Genomic DNA, 21,393 nt, shown 5'->3' on the forward strand with positions numbered 1-21,393 from the left:
GCCTTGAAGAGGCCACTAGACCCCTAGGGTACGCTACAGTAGGCTTGGTGGGGGGAGAAGACCAGCCCATCCATCTGTCCGTCAACCCAGCAGCCCACCAGCCCAGAAACCCAGACAAACAGGCTGGCTGGAAAAAAACATCCAAACCCCGACAGTCCTCTGAAAAGGAGGGCATGTCTGGGGTAACCCTAGTCTGAGTGAAACCCAGTTGCATTATTTGCTAGCCATGCCTTTCTCCTGTCCCCTGTCCCTTCTCTCTGTGGTATCGATAAAAATACCCTTATTGTGAAAGAGGATGGGTATGTTTATCTACAGAGGGTAGGGCGGATTTTCAACCATCCATTTCTCCCTTAGTTACCTGGGAGAAATCATTTTTGAAATTGTGTGCCCAGTTTTCTTCCATGTTTCTTTTCTAAATCAAACAAAATGTTAACCCTGAAGTTAAGGCATTGTCCACTGTCTAGTTTGGTGTTAAACAGGGCTGCCAAGAGGTGTGGGGGGGAGGGGCAAGATTTCCTGGGCCTGGCCTCCAAGAGAGGCCCAGCGCTGGGGTCCGTCTCTCTCTTGCTCCTGTGTGTCGGGACTTGGGTGATTGTGTTAAGCTAATAACCCGGGTCCTGTCACACAGGAGCAGGAGAGGACAAACCGAGGGAGAAGCAGACTCAGGAGGGTAAGGGGGCAGGGCGGCAGCTACAGTCCAAGTGGGGGAGGGGGAGGGGCAGCAGCAGTTGCAACAACTCTGCCCCGGGACTGGCTCTGTCTCTCGGTGGCCCTGGTGTTAAACTGTGTCTGTGAGTGATGGAATATTTGATTGCAACAGAGCAGGGGTTCTCATCCCAGTCCTCGGGACACACCCAGTCAGACAGGTTTTCAGGATATGCTTATAATGGAGGCAATGCATGCAAATTTATCCCATGCATATTCATTGTAGGATATCTTGAAAACCAGACTGGCTGGGTGTGTCCCGAGGACTGGGATGAGAACCCCTGAGACAGAGGATTATATATGGGTCGCATAGTGTATTTTTTTAAATAGGGTACCAAGGAAATGTTTTAGAAAAATATCATCTTTTGTCCTTTCTCGCTCTCCATTTTTCTCCTGGACTAGAGAAAGCAAGGAAGCAGCTGATTTCACTCGCCTACATCAAGCTGGCTGTGCCTCAAACGGGTTGAATTCCAACTTGATGGTGACGGGCGGACCAGCTGTAACAGGCACGGGACGATGGCCTGCCGATCCTGCTGCCCACCTTGCAACTCACCCTTGGCTTCCCAGGACCGGTAGCCCTTCTATGTGGCTAACCAGCCATCCCTACGGTATGCACTGGCAACCTGGCTCTGTGTTTTTCAGTTCTTCCAGCACGAGTAAGGAAACGGTATATATCTTAAGCTCCTTATACTGAAACACTCTGTAGGGGGTCAGGAGAAATTGATCAGCAATTCTGGGGTTGAATAGTGAGCTCCTGTGGCTCCTGTGGCCTTGAATCAAAAGTGGCTGTGATGTCACAGTGATATCCGTGGCGACAAATGATGCCCCAGGTAGAAGGCTCTGTGCTTGTGCATGGACAGCCAGAAAGACGAATATTCAAATGCCGTTTCATCTCGAAGGCGTTGCTTCCCACTGAAGCTCTTCCCGGCACACAGAAGGGCTTGCACAGTCTACCGAGGTACAGAATTATGAAAAGGTTTGTTGTTCTCAGATTCAGCGCTACCAGGAGCCAGAAACACATGGTTGCGAGCTGTGCAGGCTTGAACTATTAATCATTGACCAGAGAGAGAAGGGTAAATAAAGTGTTTGCATTGAGTTAAGAGTAATAGGTTTTTCCCTGGGCGCCAATGGGAATTTTAGACCTGAACACCTGGTTTCTCCCTCTGGGCACTGAGAATGTTTTATGTAAAGTGGATCTCTCCCCTGGGTTTCACCACTCCCAGGTCTAGTGTATTCTCTCATGTAATTTCCTTCCCTCCTTTCCTAAGGGGAGAGGTGATATGGTGGCTGCGGAAAAAGAATGCATTTTGATGCACAGTGAATTTAAGGAAGTCCTCTAAGTGACTTGGGTGTCCTTTTACAAAGGCCCGCTGAAAAATGGATTGCGGTAGTGTAGGCGCGGGTTTTGGGCGCGCGCACGCAGATCCATTTTTTTCAGCGCACCTGTAAAAAAAGGCCTTTAAAAGATTGTTGTCGAAAATGGACGTGCGGCAAAATGAAAATTGCCGCGTGTCCATTTTGGGTCTGAGACCTCACCGCTAGCCATTGACCTAGCGATAAAGACTTGCGCGGTAACCGGGCGGTAATGACCTACGTGCGTCAAATGCCACTTGGCGCACGTCTGCTACACGCGGCTGAAAATAAAAAATATTTTTTGGACATGCGTATCGGATGCGTGCCAAAAATGAACTTACTGCAACAGCCACGTGGTAGCTGGATGGTAACTCCATTTTGGTGCACGTTGGGTGCGCATAGACGCTTATGCAGCTTAGTAAAAGGACCCCTTGGAATCCAGTCGACACCCTCTCCCTTCCCCCCTTGATAATTCTAATGCTGCTGTTTCTTCTTGCAGGTTTGGGTCATCCTTCCTTGCACCAAGGGATGACGCCAGGATTCCCTCCTGGCATGGCAAGCCCGCTTCCTTCAGCCTATCAGCTTGCTAGAGACCCTCAGTCCGGGCAGCTCATAGTGATTCCCAGCGAACATTTGCCGCACTTTAGTAAGTATGAGAACGAAATCCTTCCGCTCGGGGTTTACTGCATTTAGGAGTACGTTTTTGAAACCTTAGATTTACAGTTTACAATTTAATTAAAATTTCTGTACTGCCCATACTGACATGAAGGGCTGGGCAGTGGACAATCCAGTATTAAGAATAGAAAGGAACTGAGGGATAGACTCAATTATCACCTAAGCAAATTACATTCAAGTGATAGAAATTTAGCAAATAAATATCTTTCTAGAGATACAATGCCAGAGAGAGAGAGAGGAAAAAATTAGATATCAAATGCTATTTATGTATTTAAAAAATGGAGTTGTCTGGGATTCTGTATATCACACGAGATTTCTGCACGGAAATCAAAGTGTATTGTATAAGAATGCGCACAAGCTAATTGAGTAACAAGCTGATCAGCACTGATAATTGGATGTTAACCAATTATCAGCACTAATTGGCATTAATTAGAATTCATGCGCACTGTTTGCTAAGCATATTCTTTAATGTGCTGCGCATAAATTCTAGGTCGCATAGTTGAAAACGGGGCGTGGAGTGGGTGGGTCATGGGCATATCTAAAATCTATGCACGTTGTTATTGAATACATCCCCCTTCACGTCTAATTTACATGTCGGGATTTACACCAGATTTTACTTGGCGTAATTAGCCGTGACTAAATTTAGTTGCGTAGACTGTACAGAATACGCTTAAGCAAATTTCATTTCGGCGCCAAATTTTTTTGCAGAAGCCCTTGAAACCACCTAAAGCCGAGATACGATACTGTAGGAATTTAATATGCTACAGACCTTAGCTTTCTGTTGTTTTTTGTGCGTTTGCCTCTATTTCCTCCTATGCTCAGGGGTCCTTTTACTAAGGTGCTCTGAACAATGGCCTGCGGTAATGTAGGTGCGTGTTTTGGCCGAGCGCAGAATCATTTTTTATTGCACCTGTAAAAAAAATGCCTTTTTTAAATTTTTGGCCGAAAATCTATGTGCGGCAAAATGAAAATTGGCGCGCGTCCATTTTGGGTCTGAGACCTTACCACCAGCCATTGACTGACTTAGCGGTAAGGTCTCGCGCATTAACCGGACGGTAATGGTCAATGTGCTTTCAAATGCCGATAACCGCCCACGTGTCAGAAAATAAAAATATTTTCCTGCGCGCTTAGTGGACACACACAAAAAATGAAATTACCGCTCGGGGCCACGCGGTAGCTGGGTGGTAATTCAGAATTCACGCACGTTGGACTCACGTAGGCACTTATGTGGCTTAGTTAAAAGGCCCCTTAAATAGTTAGTTGCCTCTTGTTAAGATGTGTTCTTTCCTATCCAAATTGTAGTTCCTTCCTGTTTCAAACTTCTTTATATTTTCTTTATTGTAAACCGCTGAGACCTACGAGTTAGCTTTGGTGGTACAGCAAACTTTAATAAACCAATAACCCATAAACCAAATGTGTAAATTGTCCAATGCATATATGTATAGACCAGTGGCGTAGGTATGTGGGGCCTGGGGGCGCTGGGCCCCCGTAGATTTGGCTCTAGACCCCCCTGCCGACGACCTGCCCGACCCCCCTCCCGCCACCTACCCGCCGTCGCCTGCCTTTGCTGGCGGGGGACCTCAACCCCTGCCAGCCAAGGTCCTCTTCTCGCAAAAGGCTTCCTTCTGTTTCAGACGTCCTGCACGCTGTAGGTGCAGGACGTCAGAAACAGAAGGAAGCCTTTTGCGAGAAGAAGAGGACCTCAGCTGGCGTGCATTGGGGTCCCCCGCCAGCAAAGGTAGGCGACGGCGGGTTGGCGGTGGGAGGGGGGTTGAGAGGGTCATCAGCGGGAGGGGGGCAAAGTCAGCAATGGCGGGGGGGGGGGGGTTGGCGGGGGGGGCAAAGTCAGCAATGGGGGGGGGGGTCGGCGGCACTGGGGGGGGGCTAAAATGTGCCCCCTCACCTCGGGCTCTGGACCCCCCTCCCGCCGGTCTGGCTACGCCCCTGGTATAGACAGTGGCATACAGGGATTTAAAGGAGGTGCATTCTGTCCATGCATTCCTTATGTTAAGACAGCACATAAAAGTTTGCTATTTATTTATATGTACGAACTGCACCTGAAGTTTCTAAAATGGGCTGTGCCAGACGTGAGGGGAAGACAGAGCAGGGCAAGCAATGCAGCGGCACCGGAGACCGGCACTGGACAAGGCTTTAGCTGGCAGGGGTTGAGGACCCCCGCCAGCAAACCCAGCGGCCCAGAGGATGGACATTCATATCTGATATACAGACTTTGACTTCCATTACACTGAGTCGGACTTCCATTCTGAGCCACTGGTTCACAGTGGATCTGAGACGCCTCTTTAGTTTTAAGTCTAAAATGTGACAGATATCTTACTGTTGAAAAATTGAGACCTGGATTTTCTGTGTTAAGTTTCAAAGCCATTTCCCAAGTAAATCCTGACTTACCCAGGGCAATTGGACCTGAATGGACACTGCCCCCCTGCAGGGCCGTCGAGAGGGGGGGCAGGGGGGGGACAAAATTCTCTGGGCCCGGGCCTCCAAGGGGGGCCCGGCGCCACAGTCCCCTCCACCCGCCCCCCTCCGTCCACCACCGGGCCAGGCCCCCCTGAATTCAAATCATAGCGCCTCACCTCGATCCGTGTGAAGAAGCGCAGCAGCGGTAGTCTGCAGATCGCCTCCCTGTGTCCCACCCTCATCTGACATAACTTGCGGGAGGGCGGGACACAGGGAGGAAAGGCCCGAAGGGAGGTGCTCTGCAGACTGCCACTGCTGCGCTTCTTTCACACGGAGCGAGGTCGAGGAGAGGTGCTATCATTTGAATTCAGGGGGTCCTGGCCCAGTGGTGGACGGAGGGGGCGGCGATGACGACGACCTCGGGGGGAGGGGGGGGCGGCAGCAGCAGGGGTGGGGCCCCGGTGGAGGCCTTGCCCCGGGCCTGGCCCAGTTTCTCGGCGGCCCTGCCCTCCTGTACCTGGCTAGAAATACAAGTGGGTTCTATAGAGCAGATATTTTCAGATGAGTTAAAAAAAGGCATTTGCAGTGATACGTTTAACTTAGGGGAAGGAGATGGGCTTCTAAAATTTGGTGTTATTTAACCCACTTCTCTTCCCCCCCCCCCCCCCTGCTGCCTGCGCATAATAGCATAATAGGCTTCTTTGTTTCAAAAATTTTTTACGAAAGACGTAAAAGTGGCAGAGCGCTGCGCAGCTACACGGGCTGTTTTGACGATTGCCGTCAGAGTGAATTTTCCTTTATTTTTGGTTCTTAGCGGAACTGATGGAGCGAGCACCCCCTCTGTGGCCTGCTATGTATCCGCCTACAAGAAGCTCACTTCAGCACGCGCACCAGCTCCAGCTGTTCTCTCATCAGCAGCTGTTGCGGCAGCACGAGTTATACATTCTCCAGCAGCAAGCGGTCCACGCCATGGAGCTGCAGAGGAGCGCCCAACTGGTGGTAAGAGCTGGCGTCTTCCATCTTGTCCCAGTAAATTTTGTAGGTTTTTAATGTAAGTGGTATCTTTTCCAAGAATGGGATCTTCACTCCGTGCTGGCAGTAGAGAGTAAAGCCGGTCAGATTCTCTGAAATTGTAGGTACAAGAAAAAAGAAAAACTATTTGGCGAAGGAATGTCACTTTCATTGTCATCCACTGTTAGGGATGTATATTATTAGAATGCTTTCAGTTTGCTTGGACACCTGAAAAATGATGGAAATCAATGTATGCATGTGTGCCCAGTGGTGTACCCCGGCACGTCACCTCCACAAAGCACATCACCCCACCGCCTTTTCTCCTAGCAAGGGGGTGTGTGGAGCAGGCATGCAGCTGTCGGCTCTGCCGGTCCCCTGCCCCGGAACAGGAAGTAACGTCAGAGGAGACAGGGTCTAGCAGAGTCGACAGCCACACGCCTGCTCCATGCACCCCATTGATGCCTGCACCCGAGGCAGACCGCCCCCACCGCCCTGCCCTTGGTACGCTACTGTGTATACCAACAAACTAGGGCGCATAAAAATGTTCTAGTGTATAGACAAAGCACACATAAAAACAAATATGGAAAACAAACAAACAAACAAAAAAACACTCTAAAATCATGAAAACTTTGGCACATACGAAAACAAACTAAGGGGCTCATTCACTAATTTACAGTGAAATTTGGGCTTAATGCGTTTTAATGTGGGACTTTCACACGCACGAAGCCCAGATTTAATGCGACACTTATGGAGTGATTTTTACAAAATATTTGAATGCAGGTTGTGTGCTGTTATTAGTATGTGTTACCTGCATACCGTTAACTCGGGAGCACTTACAGGCTCCTATTGAGGAGGTACTAGTTGCTCCTGTGTTAACTCTGCAGTATCCAGTTACCCCCCGATTCTATATAGGTCACCCAAATTTGGGTGCTCAGGGCAGCTGTGCGCACAGATAAATTATTGATTTATTTATTGGGATTTATTTACTGACTTGTTGAAGGAATTCACTCAAGGCAGTGTACAGCAAGAAGAAGTCAAACATAAGCAATAGACAATTATAGCAGTAAAAATATTCAAATAACAGTACAAAGTATGGAATGTTATGCTACATTACGATGTCAACACAATACGCGATAAAACAATAGACAGCATAGGGTCAGGGCCGTGCCAACATGGTAAGCGAGGTAAGCATGGCAGGAGGGCGCCATCCTCTGGGGGGCGCCCCGCCGCACCATGCTTACCGCGCCCTCTTCTTCCCAGATCCTTTTCCTTATTTTTTTGGTTTAAATTTACCTCTGTCCGGCGGCAGCGTAGCGTTAGTGAGAAGGAGGCGGCGCTCCCCCGCCCCGACATGTCAGTCTTCCCTTTGCTCAGTTCCGCCTTCTTCTGACATCAGAAATGACATCAGAAGAAGGCGGGAACTGAATGAAGGGAAGACTGACACGTCGGGGCGGGGGAGCGCCACCTCCTTCTCACAAACACTACGCTGCTGCCGGACAGAGGTAAATTTAAACAAAAAGAAAAGGATCTGGGGAGAAGAGGGCGGGTAGTGTAGTGATCGTTTTCGGGGGGGGGGGGGGTGGGCGCGGGGCCAACTGCAGGGGGGCGCCGGAGACCCTAGGCACGGCCCTGCATAGGGTATAAGCAAAGTTGGAACGTATAGATATATACGATGGAGTAACAGGAGTTAGAAAATAAGGGGACTAATTTAAAGAAAGTTGAACATGAGGTCTGAATGGTGCTTAAAATGATCTTAGCTAGGGTAGGAGCCGTCACTCCTTGTGTGTGTGTGTGTGTGTGTGTGAGAGAGAGAGAGAGAGAGAGACCAGCAAGTTGGTTACTTCTTCCATTAAAGGCCTGGGAGAAGAGCCAAGCTTTCACCTGAAGTAGAGATAGTCTTGTGTCCATTGACCAAATCAGTTCGGCTAGTGGCCTGAGGTAGATATTGAACAGAACAGGTGACAGTATGAATTTTTGTGGAACTCCATAGGTTAGTGCCCATGGTGGTGATGATGTGCTGCTGAACAGCGTGGACTGTTGATCTGAACCAAGCACGTACTGTTCCGTTGACACCTGTTTCTGCCAGTCGTGTTAGCGTGATATCATAATCCACAATGTTAAAAGCTGTTGAGAAATCTAGCAGTACTAATACCGAGGCAAATCCTCTGTCTCAGTTACTGTGTGTCAAGACCCTCCTCTATTATTGTGTCTGTGTCAGGAGGGGGCAAGTTTGTGCACTCCTGATTAGCTGATTGGAGACTAGGCGGGACGAGCTGTTAACAATCAATTATCGATGTTTATTGGCACTAATTTGGTCTTACAAACAGATCTGCCTATGCACTATCGTATAATGTCGTGGGTCCAAATTGTCTCACGCACAACCCAAATGCAGGCGTGGCCACAGGAGTGGCATGGGTGGGTCAGGGGAGTTCCAAAAAGTTCAGCGCAGTGTTTTATATTACCGGGGTTATTCGCCTACTTGCATGCCAGGATTTACATCAAGTTTCAGCAGGTGTAAGTCCTTGCATCCAAAGCCAGGTGTGAGAATCTACGCTAAATGCTGTACTAGAAAGGGTGTTCAGCGTGGATTTTTCCCGGCGCCTAACTTTGAGCGCCATTTACTGAACCTGACTCTTAGTGCATGAGAACACACTAGGTGGATAATACAGGAACGCTCATTCTCCGCCCATGACATGCCCCCTGCAAAACATATTTCTAAAAAATAGAAAATGCGCTGGTTAGCGGGCGCAAGAGTGAAATTACTGCAAAACATTTTACTGTGTTGTGTGGTAGCCTGTTAATGTGTGTTAACCATGCATGAAGGACTTAACATCTATTAGTAAAAGGCAGGGCTTTTTTTGAGGGGGAGGGTACTTGGGGGTACTGAGTACCGTCACCTTTTCCATTATCTGCTAAAATTGACCCATGGACCCCAAGTTTTAACAACAGAGCTCAGGCTCTACACAACAATTATGCCTTGTCATAGATTCTGTGACTGGTTGCAGGGTTCCTGGCTATTGTGGGGTGTGTCTGTCAGTGATCACCCCATCCCTAAGGGTAGCCTGGCATTTGAGTACTGGCACCTTCTTCGCTAGAAAATATGCACTGGTAAAAGGGCCCCTCCCCCCCAATTTCTTTTGTCTGTGCCCATCCCTATCCACTAGCCTTTGTGTTGATAAGGTTGACCGGTTCTCCCAGCTTTTCCTCTTTGTTTTGGTCCAGACTGAGACCATATTTAATTTATTTTCTGCTCTCTCTTTGCCCCTCCATCATGCCTTTACCTACTGTGCCCCAGAACCTTTGCATATGTGACTAGTACCTCACATTTGCTTTTTGATGAAGTCTTCCATCTCTCCTCGACTCATGTGATCGTTCATCCGGGATCATGTCCTTTTGGATGATATTCAGAATTTTTCTAGAATACTGCATTTCAAAATGCTTGTATTTTTCCTTGTGATTGCCACTGATGGGAGTAAGATGTACTTTAGGTAATAGAAATGTTTAATCTACCATTGAAATGTATTACTAAAGCTTATTATTCACTGAAAAATAAAGTCCTCAAGGCCAGGTACGGCATCAAAGCATGTACAATCAACTTATGAGAAGTAAAAGCATAAATCCTAATAAATAACGGAATATTATCCTTTCTGAAACAGGAAAGGTTAAAGGTAAACGAGGCACGAGTGGAGGCTGAAGACAAAGCTTCGAAAAGAAGTTTGGACAATGCTAAGCAAAACCTGTCATCCTCTGGTGTGCAAAGAAAGTCACATGCCGTGTCTCCAGCTGCCACCACGTCCTACAGCAAAGCTGTGACCCCAGCCCCTCTGTCTCCCACCTCTTCACCTGTGCCTACACTCAAAGCAGAAGTGGTTCACAAACTGGAAGAGCCATCCACGCAGCAGGCTTACACCTACCCATCAACCCCCAGCACCCACCCATCCACCCCGCTTCCTTCTGCTCCCGTCATCCCACCAAAACAAGAAGCTCCTGAGGATTTGCTGAAAAAAGCTGTGGAAATGGAAAAAGACACACCCACCCCCTTCCAAGCTTTGTATCCAGGTAAAAGTCAACACGTTGCACTGATAACAAAGATCTTTGGGGTTCTCTTCTGTACTTTTTTTCTTTTTTCCTTTTATCGTACTGTATATTTGCCAACGCAAGCATGACTGATAGACAAAATCTCAGGCTGGTGTAAAGAAATGGCATGTATGGAGGGAATATCCCTCTTAGGAAAGTACTCCCCACCCTTGTTCCTTCCCTGGCACCTACTAGGAGTTCCTTTGGTGGGTACTACTACTACTTAACATTTCTAAAGCGCTACTAGGGTTACGCAGCGCTGTACAATTTAACATGGAAGGACAGTCCCTGCTCGAAGAGCTTACAATCTAAAAGACAAATGTACAGATAATCTGAAAGGTCAGACAGATTGGGGCAACCTATATGTTTGAAAGGTTAGGTTCCGAATGCAGCATTGAAGAGGTGAGCTTTAAGCAAGGATTTGAAGATGGGTAGGGAGGGGGCTTGGCGTAGGGATTCAAGAAGATTGTTCCAAGCATAGGGTAGGGGTTTCAGGGATAGGAGTGACCCCTAGATGTTTCTACCAATGAGGCTTTTGGCCTCAAAATGGCAGCCTTAGCCGCTAGAAATAGGCTTAGAACATGACATAAGAATAGTCATACTGGGTTAGACCAATGGTCCATCTAGCCTAGTATCCTGTTTCCAACAGCGGCCAATTCAGGTCACAAGTTCCTGATAGAAACCCAGTTGGTAGCAAGATTCCATGCTACCAATCCCAGGGCAAGCAGTGGCTTGTGATAGTACCAAGAGGGGATTAGATTGCCAAATAAGGGGCCACTATCTTTTCATTGCCATGAAAGCATATTTACCACAGGATTCACTAATCGGCGAACTGAGATATGACAGGTTAGTGAATTGTATGGTAAGTTCTCATGCAGTAAAACAGTATATTTATTGGTTATGTTTATTAAAATACCTGCTATCCCGCTATTAATATGCACATGCCATAGCGGTTTACAATAAAATAATTAATTAAAATTAGAAAAGAATGCCAAAAATAATATAGGAAAGGAGTAGACCTTTCAAACCAGAAGATAGATAAAAGCAAACACTGCATACTACATAACCATGATCGCTGCAACACCCCAGACTCTCAGGAAGACCTTGGGCCAATTCCCAAACTTGTTTGAAGAAGTGGGTCTTCAGAAGGACCTTAAATTTAAAGAAGGACAGTTCAGACCTAAGGTGGAAACCAGAAGAAGAAGGCGGATGAACAGGAAGTCTCATAACGAGCCTACGCGGGGAAAGGAAGAACTAATCGATTACAGTCATGTTCATAACGAACGTGATGGGGTATAAGAAACTGTAGTCTAAAAAAGGAAGCCACACGAAGTGTGGAGGTGCACTTGATCCCCACGAAACAATATAGGAAGAAAAAGAGAGGAGTGGGGGAAGATAGGTAGGCTCTTTCCAATCAATAGGGGAGACGTATATTTGAAAAAAAGTATAATATTTATTATAACAGGTTGATTGGAAAGAGCCTACCTATCTTCCCCACTCCTCTCTTTTTCTCCGTATAAGAAATTGCAGCAGAAGAGAAATAAGACGGTGATCCTCTAAGTGAAGTGCTTTATGAGTAAGGCAGAGAACTTTGAACCAGCGTCTATAGGAGATAGGCACCTTAGTGACTCTGGGCCTAAAATGACTGTTGACGTTGAGTAGGCTGGGACTTATTCAGGGTAACTCCTGTCTATCTTTTTATGAATTTCACGAAAGGCTCCTCTGGACTTGACTTCTCACATTCAGCTCAGAGGCCACCTGCAAAATAGGGCTTTGCACGCGTAAGATTGAATCTCTGTCCCTTAGAATGGCTACTTCAGATACGTATAACATTACGCTTAGGAGGGCTCCCTGTGCATACTTTGTTACATGAACAAATTTTATAGACTAGTCTTTCTACATGTAAAACCCAGTTTTAAATGACAGAAAACGTATTATATAATGACTTATAAAAGTAACACAAGTTTATAAAACCGAAGTGGTTGTTCATTCAGACTGAAAAGGAATTTCTTTGGCAAATCCAAATATCAGTAGAGGAACACATTTGTAGGTGGATGTGATTGTCTGGGAAGGAAAAGACAAGGAGAAAAACTATATATATTTTTTTATTTTTAACGTAGCTCGGATGCTGTTCTCGGCATTGAGGCTAAAATCACAAAAAGTATGACCGAATAATGAGATGGATATTTTTATTTTATTTTATTTTTGTTACATTTGTACCCCGCACTTTCCCACTCATGGCAGACTCTATGCAGCGGGCAATGGAGGGTTAAGTGACTTGCCCAGAGTCACAAGGAGCTGCCTGTGCTGGGAATTGAACTCAGTTCCTCAGTTCCCCAGGACCAAAGCAGACTATAGCCTAAAATGTTATGAGATGATGGGGGACAAAATATTATGCACTGATTTTCTTTTTCCTTTACAGATATTTCCCCAGATTATTCATTCCGGTCCCTTCCGGCAAACTTTAGAAGACCTTATCCATACCTTCTCCAGCCCACTGCACCTGCAGATGGCTTGGCTCCAGATGTGCCACTGCCCACTGAGAGTTCCAACCACATGCAAGTTTCTCCAGATGTAAAACCAGTGCATTTGCCCTCTTCAGAAGTGATGGAGCCTCTGGTGGCGCCCGCAGAGGAGGAACTACTGGAAGAACTGAAAGCTGAGAAGGAGGCTGAGATGGACCAGAATGAGGAAGGCATCTGTGAGCAGAGCATGGAGGTCCTGAACACCACCCCCTCTGAATCTGTGGATAGCTGTAGCATTTTGTCACATCGTCATGAAGATCAAAGTGTTTTGGTGGAAGAACAGGAATGCCTCCAGAAATGTTCACCGGTTTACCACGAGGCAGATTGCCGGGCAGAACCTAAAACCCAGGCTGACACCGCAAATGGGTTGAAAACCTGCCCCACCCACATGGACTATGAAGTAACACTAATGGACACCGAGAACGACCAGCCTGTCATGAGACTAGCATCCCCGCAGAGCGAAGTACCACCTCTTCCGGCTGAGAGGAAAGTCTCAGATGCTTTCACAGAGGAAGAGCTCACTGGCCTGCCTCTGAAAGAGAGCGAGCCCATGTTGGACAGTAGCGAGTATATAGAAAAAGCAATGCCGTACCAACTCCCTAATTTAAGCTGTTTGGACATCAAGCCTGAGAACCCCCTTGCTGGCATGAATGCATTAGTGGCAGCTACTGAGATGCCTCAGTCTTGTTCCTTCTTGACTACGTGTGGTAGGAGGCAGCGAGAAGTGGATCTGACCTCTGACCTCTCCTTAGAGCCCACCTTACTTCAAGGGATTGTTCTTCTAAGTGAAATTGCAGAGCTGGAACTAGAAAAGAGAAATCAAGAGGTTCAACGTAAGTTGTTTTTTTTTTTTTATTTCTTGATTCCAAGTATCCCCAAAACATACTTCACACTACTCTACATAAATATTGAGGGCTTAATATTTAAAAGCATTCATCTGGAGAGCAGCACCTGCTACCCAGATAATTGCTGCTGTTTGGGGCCAGTCGGTGATACTCAATGGCACGATCGGGATAATGCCACTGAAATCATCATAGTGTTCCCCAGCGCCATCCAGATAGCACTGGAACATTCTGGAGGCAGATTCTGTTCAAAGTGGCAGATAATTTATTTATTTGTAACATTAGTATCCCACATTTTACCAGCCATTAGCAGGCTCAGTGTGGCTTACATAATACCGTAAAGGCGATCGCCAGGTCCGGTAGATGTTAAACAAATACAGTATAAAATAAGGGTCAGGTAAGGGTATACAAGTACAATAAGGGTCAAGGAAATAACGAATATATAATGTCCAATACGATGTAAGGTTTTGATGCATTGCAGAGTTGAGGCATTTAAGTTGGGTCAGTAGGGTAGACCTTGCAAAACAGATAGGTCTTTAATGATCGCCTGAAGTTTAGATGGTCATGGATCGTTTTCACACTCTTTGGTAGTGCATTCCACATTTGTGTACGTAAGTAGGAGAAATTGGATGCATAGGTTGTTTTGTACATAGATTATCTGTATGGCTGAGATATTCAACACCTGCTATTCAGATAACTATAGGGAGGACAGCAAAAAAAGCGAGGGCCGGCGCAAGGCATGAACCAGATGAGGCACTAGCTCAAGCAGTGGCATAGCCAAGGGTGGGCCGGGGTGGGCCCAGGCCCACCAAATAGCAGCACACCTATAATGTGGCTGGCAGGGACCTCAAGCCCCACCAGCCAAAAACTCCCAACAAGTGTTTGCTGCCGATGAAAATCTGCTATTTAAAAGGTATACGGGGGAGAGGGGATGTTTGAAAGACCATATGGCATGCAAGCGAGAGAGGGAGAAACCAAATCACTTGTAGGACAAGGTGGAGTTCTGCCCGTCCACCTTGGGTCCAGGCCCACCCAAACATGGGTGTCTGACTGTGCCCCTGAGCTCAAGGCACCAAAAGCCTCTCCCTTACCGTCTGAGCCTTCACAACAGCGAGACTGTGTTTTACTCTCACCAATGTGCTCTGTTCTCTGCATGGCCACTGGCACTGCCTCAGGGTAAACTCAAGCACAGTATTTCAGCAGGGTTGGGAATGGGGATGGTGCCAATGCCAGAGGAGAGCAGGGGAGATCCAGTACAGACAGGATAGAGAGGGCACTAGCCAGCACTGAGTTGTCCGGATATTTATCTCAATCGATGCCATCCCAGATAATTGACATGGTTATCCAGATATCAGCCAGTGCTGAATATTAAGATATATGTTTAAATGCCCTGGCTGGTATTTGAATATTGACTTCTGATACATTTTTCTAAGGCTGTGCATTTGTGAAGCATGAATCGCCCATTCTGTTCAAACGGGTGCCCTACAAATTTAAAATGCATACACATCACTGTATGCCAGGGGCGTAGGTACTTGGGGCCACGGGGGCATGGGCCCCCCGTAGATTTGGCCCTGGCCCCCACGCCACCAACCCCCCTCCCCCCCCCCCCCCCCGCTGTCGCCATCGGGTACCTTTGTTGGCGGGGAACCCCAACCCCCGCCAGCCGAGGTCCTCTTGCTGGCGGGGGACCCCAACCCCCACCAGCCAAGGTCCTCTTCTCTGGCGCGGCCGCGTTGCTGATCTGCAAGGCTTCGTTCTGTTTCTGTGAAGACGTCAGACTCACAGAAACAGAACGAAGCCTTGCAGATCAGCCAGCAATGCGGCCGCGCCGGAGAACAGGACTTCAGCTGGCGGGGGTTGGGGTCCCTCGCCAGCAAAGGTACCCGATGGTGATGGTGATGGCGGCGGCAGGGGAGGGTTGGTGGCAGCAGGAGGGGGGGGTCAAAGTTGGTGGTGGCAGCGGCGGGGGGGGGGCTAAAATGTACCCCCTCACCTCGGGCTCTGGACCCCCCTCCTGCCGAAGTCTGGCTACGCCCCTGCTTTATGCACATATAATTGCAAGTTAATGCACATGCAATCGATTTGCATATCAAAAAAGTACTTTCACACATATAAAGTGTGCAAAAAATGGAATTTGTGAAAAACACAAAAGAAACCACATGAAAATCACAAAAGCTTTCTGGGCAATGTTCAGCCCAGAGCGGTCAGTGATTTTTATACCGCTGAGTGCCTCGGGCAGATTAATGAGTGTAAACCAGGCTATAGAATAACTGGTGATTTTTGAAGGGTTAGGGACCATTTACACATGTTAAAAGCTGATTAATAAGTGTAAAACAGGTCATGGGAGCCAGCTTTTCAAAAAGCCCAGTGGAAATAACCCCTCCCTGGACGTATACAAAGAATTTTCTCAATATTGGGGGTACTCAAGTACCCACAGCACCCACAGAGTTGGCTCCTATGAAACAGGTTATAGTAATAACAGGTGATGTTTGAAGGGTTGGGGATCATTTACACATGTTAAAAGCTGATTAATACATGTAAAGCAAACTATAGTAATAACTGATGATTTTTCAAGGTTAGGGACTGTTTACATGTGTTTAAAAGCTGATTAATATGTGTAAACCAGGCTATATATGTAACTGCTGAATTTTGAAAAAGTGTGAATTAGATATGTTAAAATGCACAAAGTTAGAAGAAGCACTTTTACAACGGGTTTACAAGCAGAGCACAAAAAATTTCCAGGTCTGCATTTTCACCTGTCCTGAGTCATGCATTACGCCCTGTGAACTTCTCATTTGCACCTGGGGTTGATGATTCAGGGGCAGTTAACGCTTATCTGTCCTGTGTTCAAGAGCACTGCAAAATGCAAAAAAAATGAGATTCTGGGATTTCAACTCCTTAATGGCCGACCCTCAGACATACACATTCACAAAATCTACCACTCTGATGGGTCAATTGTAGCTTAATGGTACGTGGAGTGGAGAACCTGGGGAACTGGGTTTGATTCCCACTGCAGCTCCTTGTGACTCTAGGCAAGTCTCTTAACCCTCCATTGCCCCTGGTACAAATAAGTACCTATATATACAATGTAAACCGCTTTGAATGTAGTTGCAAAAACCTCAGAAAGGCGGTATATCAAGTCCCATTTCCCTTTCCCCCTTTCCCTTATGACATCACAATATCAGAAGTGAGCCAAGTATCGGGCAATCAAGCCATTGTGACATCACTGATGAGGTTGGCTCTTATTGGTGGAATGAGTGGAGGAGTAGCCTAGTGGTTAGTGCAGTGGACTTTAAGCCATTGTGACATCACTGATGAGGTTGGCTCTTATTGGTGGAATGAGTGGAGGAGTAGCCTAGTGGTTAGTGCAGTGGACTTTGATCCTGGGGAACTGGGTTCAATTCCCACTGTAGCTCCTTTTGACCCTCCATTGCCCTACATGTAAATAAGAACCTGTATATAAGATTTGTAAACTGCTTTGACTGTAACCACAGAAAGGCAGTATATCAAGTCCTATCCCCTAAATCACATCATTTGTCATTTATATGTGTCAATGACATTATGTACATGTGCAAAGTCCCAGGTGACACTGCTCTTTTTTTTTTTTTTTGCTTTTAACCTTTGTAATATTACTTCTGATGTGTTTGCCAAATCCACATGTTTTTTTTTCCTTTTGGCAACACTATACATATCTTATTTTAAAAAAAAAACCAAACTTCTGCCTATTGTGAGCCTTTAATGAAATACTCCATTTTTTTGAACACATGGACCTAAATGTCCATTTTCAGAACTAGATGACATTCACAAAATTAGGCTGTTTACATTCCAAGAATTCAGAACCGGAATGCACTCCCCTATTATTCCTTTACCTACCGCCACACAATCTATTATATCCTTCCTCTTACCCCTCCCCTACGTTTTCCCTATAATAACTACATGTTATTATAATGACTATATATCAATTTGTTATCCTGTTTTACTATGTAAGCCGCATTGAGCCTGCTATTGAGTGGGATAGTGCGGGGTACAAATGTTACTAAATAAATAAGTAAGTGCCAATAGACAAATAGAGGTTATAATTTTAACTGGATAAAAGATCTGTGAATTTTCAGTGGCTGTACTTTCATATTTTCCTCTTCTTTACAAGTATTGATAACTAAAAACACTAGGGAAATAAAGGTATTGTGTGAAGCAGCCATTATCCAGGCACAGGTAACTCTGCTCAACAATCCTCTGAATTGAAACTTTTAGATGAGAAAATTCAAAAATTAGAGCAAGTCTCAATTAAAGAAAGAAATTTAACCTTTCGCAGTTTAGAATTATTTAGAAAATCAATCCAGGAGGCTTAACTTGAGGCTGACGAATTTTCCTAGATCACCTTTAATTACACCTATAGAGATGGTCAAAAAATATTTGGTGGAAATACTAGGTATGGTTGGGGATTCTTTGCCTCCTATAACTTGGGCGCAGTATATATAAACTAATGTAAAACCTTTGCCTGGAGCTTCTGAACCCCAAGTAGGAGATGCTATGAACCTCACATCTTTCTTGGAATCCTCGTTAGAGGTAATTACTCAAGAGAACTTTGCTCTGGAGATGGATCGAGATGCAGTACTGAGACTTTCCTTTCGTCATTCGGACTCTCTATTCTTGGGGTCTAAAATAAGAATTTATCCAGATTTGTCTAGAGAAACACAGAAAAGGTGTAAAGCCTTTTTGGTTTTGCGCCCAAGGACGTTGGCATTAGGTGCAAATTTTGTACTTAAATTTCCTTGTATATGTCGTATATTATTTGAGTCTAAGCAATTTCAATTCTTTGACCCCAAGCAGTTAGAAGACTTTTTGCAGTCTATAGAAGAGGTTAATGTTATTGTCTAGACACAGATGTACACTGTAAGACAGCTTGGAGTAGGCTACCTGGGTAGCATTAATCTATTAATTATTTCCTAGATACAATGTTAAGCATTATTATTATTTTTCCTTTCTTGGATCCAATTTACCTGATGTATAGTGGACGAAAAAGTTGAATATATTTCAGTTATGGATAACTTGGATTATTTTGTTAAGTGGCATTTCCAATTTCTTGTATTATTGCTCTATGAGTTGTATAATATATATAATTTAATAAAAATAAAGTACATAAAATGTCAAACCTTCTGAGACAAAAAAATCATAAAAGGTTGAAAAACAAATTCTACAGAAATCACAATATACAAACAGGAAAAAGGTAGAAGGTGATTGCAACAAACCAAAACTTCTTTTAGAAATATTTTAACAAGAACGAGAGAGAGGACTTCAGTAATATACATGTGTAGGTCACCGGACCTCTCATAGCTGTTCCAAGTCCATATATTGTTCACTCCCACCTCCATCCTACCAAACTTTCGTTTCAAAACTTTAAGACTTCTCATAAAGAAACCTTTATCAAAAATACTTTTCATCAAAATTGCTTCCTAATTAACATATCAAAGTGACACTTTGAACGGGCTGTGTTGGCATTAGCGCACGGCAGCCACCAGTGTGGCTTAATAAACGGGATGGGGGGGAGGGGGAGGGGCAAGTCTTTAAAATTTTACGAAACCCTAAATAATTGGTCGTATTGCTTAACGGTACCAGGAGGTGACTACTGGGCTGGGCGTAATATGGAAGCTCTAATTTGGTAGTGCTGAAGAACCATCTGGAGAAGGGAAAGATCAATGTTTCGTTAGCCTTTTGCTGTGGTATTTAAGTGTTTTCTTTGCATTTAGATCCTGAAACCTGTCATGAGAGGCCAACTCTGGAGAGTTTGCTGGCCGCCAGCACTCAAATGCTGATGGAGGCTTTTTCGACACCCATCATGGACAACTTGAAACAGGACACAATTCAGCTACCTCGAGAACTGAACCCCAATAAGAAATACAGCTGGATGCAAAAAAAGGATGAACCCGTGAGTACTAAATTTGATGGGTACAGACAGAAAAAGTATTGGCTTTTGAGTGGAATGACAAGGGGAGGTGAAAATGGAGGCTTCTACTAGAAATGCAGATCACTGAAGAGATTTGCGCAGATATCAGCTATAAGCTGTATAGGTGTAAATCTTTGTTTGTTTTGTTTTTCGTGGTCTGGTAATTCCTCCTGTTCTAATAATTGTGATATTGTTTCTAAGCTAGTTGCTGTGTTTATGCTTAAACCCTATATCCAGGGCCTTAAATCCAGCCTCCAAGCCGCGGACACTTAGCATTATCATTTATCTAAGTCTTCCTTCTGGTTCAGATGAACAATAGTTAAGAAAAGAAGAAGAAAATTCATAGATTGAGTCTGTTCTGATGTTCAAGGCCGGCCTTAAGCAGAGGCAACAGGCAGGGCTGCACAGGGCCCTGTGCTCCAAGGGACTCCACACTTAACAGCCTACCAAAACACGGCCCGTGTCGGGTCAATTTATTAATAAATACTCCTGTTGTCTCAGTCTTGAAGGCCCAGTGTTGCTTTTTTTGTTTGTGTACTTTTTGTGTATGCTGGTTACTAGGGTTACCATATGGCTCCAGAAAAAGGAGGACGGATTGAGCCAGCCGGGTTTTACTTCCATTGCTTTCCATTGAAAGCAATGGAAGTAAAACCCGGCTGGCGCAATTGCTTTCCATTGAAAGCAATGGAAGTAAAACCCGGCTGGCTCAATCCATCCTCCTTTTTCTGGAGCCATATGGTAACCCTACTGGTTACCCTCTCTGTTTGGCTTGCTCAGTCTTTATAAAGACCATCTCACCATTCCTATCTAGTGGCTTTCATCACTTTTAGCACGTATCAGACTCTGAAATTTACAGTTGAATAAGGTGGTATCCTATTTCCATATGAGAATGAGTCACACCCTTATTTTTGTTCAATTCCCTTTTAGCTACAACAGAGGCGTAGCTAGGGGGGGTCGCCAGGGGATTGACTTCTGACATTGCCTATTTTTCACGTGATCTGTCGCATTTAAAATGCACGCCGTCAGCAGTCCACTGCCCGCTCCCCCCTCCCCGCGCCCTCAACCTGGCTACGCTTCTGACCTACAATGTTTTTCAACCCAATTCTCGGGGACCTTCTGTCCAGTTTGGTTTTCAGGATATCCACAATGAATATGCGTGAGATAGATTAACATGCACTATCTCCACTGAATTCAAGTCTATCTCATGCATATTCATGACGGATAGCCTGAAAATCCAACTGGTCAGAAGGTCCCCGAGGACAGGGTTAAGAACTACTAAGTTGCAGTGTATCTTTTTAGAAATTTAGAAGGCTTGATATTTGCTCAGCTGGTCTTCTCTCATTACTAACAGATTTATTCCAAGTCATCGCTGGAGACCATGGATTCCATGGAACTAGACTACAGGATGAGGCTGGCAGAGCTACAGAGGAGATACAAGGAGAAACAGAGAGAGCTGGTAAAGCTGCAGCAACGTCGGGACCCTGAGTGAGTGATCTCTCGTTTCTGTTGTGTATCTTTATGATGTCTTTATGGATCAAAGTCTTCAACGTTCAGCAATGCGTTTGTTATTTCAGGCTATGATGATGTCACCCCGTTATCCTTGCATTTGCATTGGCTGCCTCTAAAATTCCAAATCTGGTTTAAAATCTTAGCTATCGCTTATAAAGTGTTGCACACAGGATCCCCTCTTTACCTTTCCTCACTGGTTATTCCATAGACCCCCGACTCGTTCTCTTCGCTCCTTAGATGCCCATCGGTTGGTTCTACCATCATTGAAATCTGCTCATTATGAAACCAGCAGATCATCAGCATTTTTCTATTTGGCACCAAGTCTCTGGAATCAGCT

At 45.5% G+C, this 21,393-nt stretch overlaps 1 protein-coding gene across 1 annotated transcript in view; it reads left to right on the forward strand.

Annotated features, from left to right (window-relative positions):
* The window catches only part of TNRC18 (trinucleotide repeat containing 18), a 217,106-nt gene that overhangs the window by 109,261 nt on the left and 86,452 nt on the right, over positions 1–21,393 (forward strand). Inside the window, 7 exon segments of the mRNA XM_030212785.1 lie at positions 1,108–1,313; positions 2,558–2,704; positions 5,963–6,147; positions 9,816–10,218; positions 12,659–13,594; positions 19,351–19,529; positions 20,899–21,032. Coding sequence (XP_030068645.1) covers positions 1,108–1,313; positions 2,558–2,704; positions 5,963–6,147; positions 9,816–10,218; positions 12,659–13,594; positions 19,351–19,529; positions 20,899–21,032 — 2,190 coding nt within the window.

Source organism: Microcaecilia unicolor, chromosome 8 (genome assembly GCF_901765095.1).
Source record: "Microcaecilia unicolor chromosome 8, aMicUni1.1, whole genome shotgun sequence".
NCBI lineage: Eukaryota > Metazoa > Chordata > Amphibia > Gymnophiona > Siphonopidae > Microcaecilia > Microcaecilia unicolor.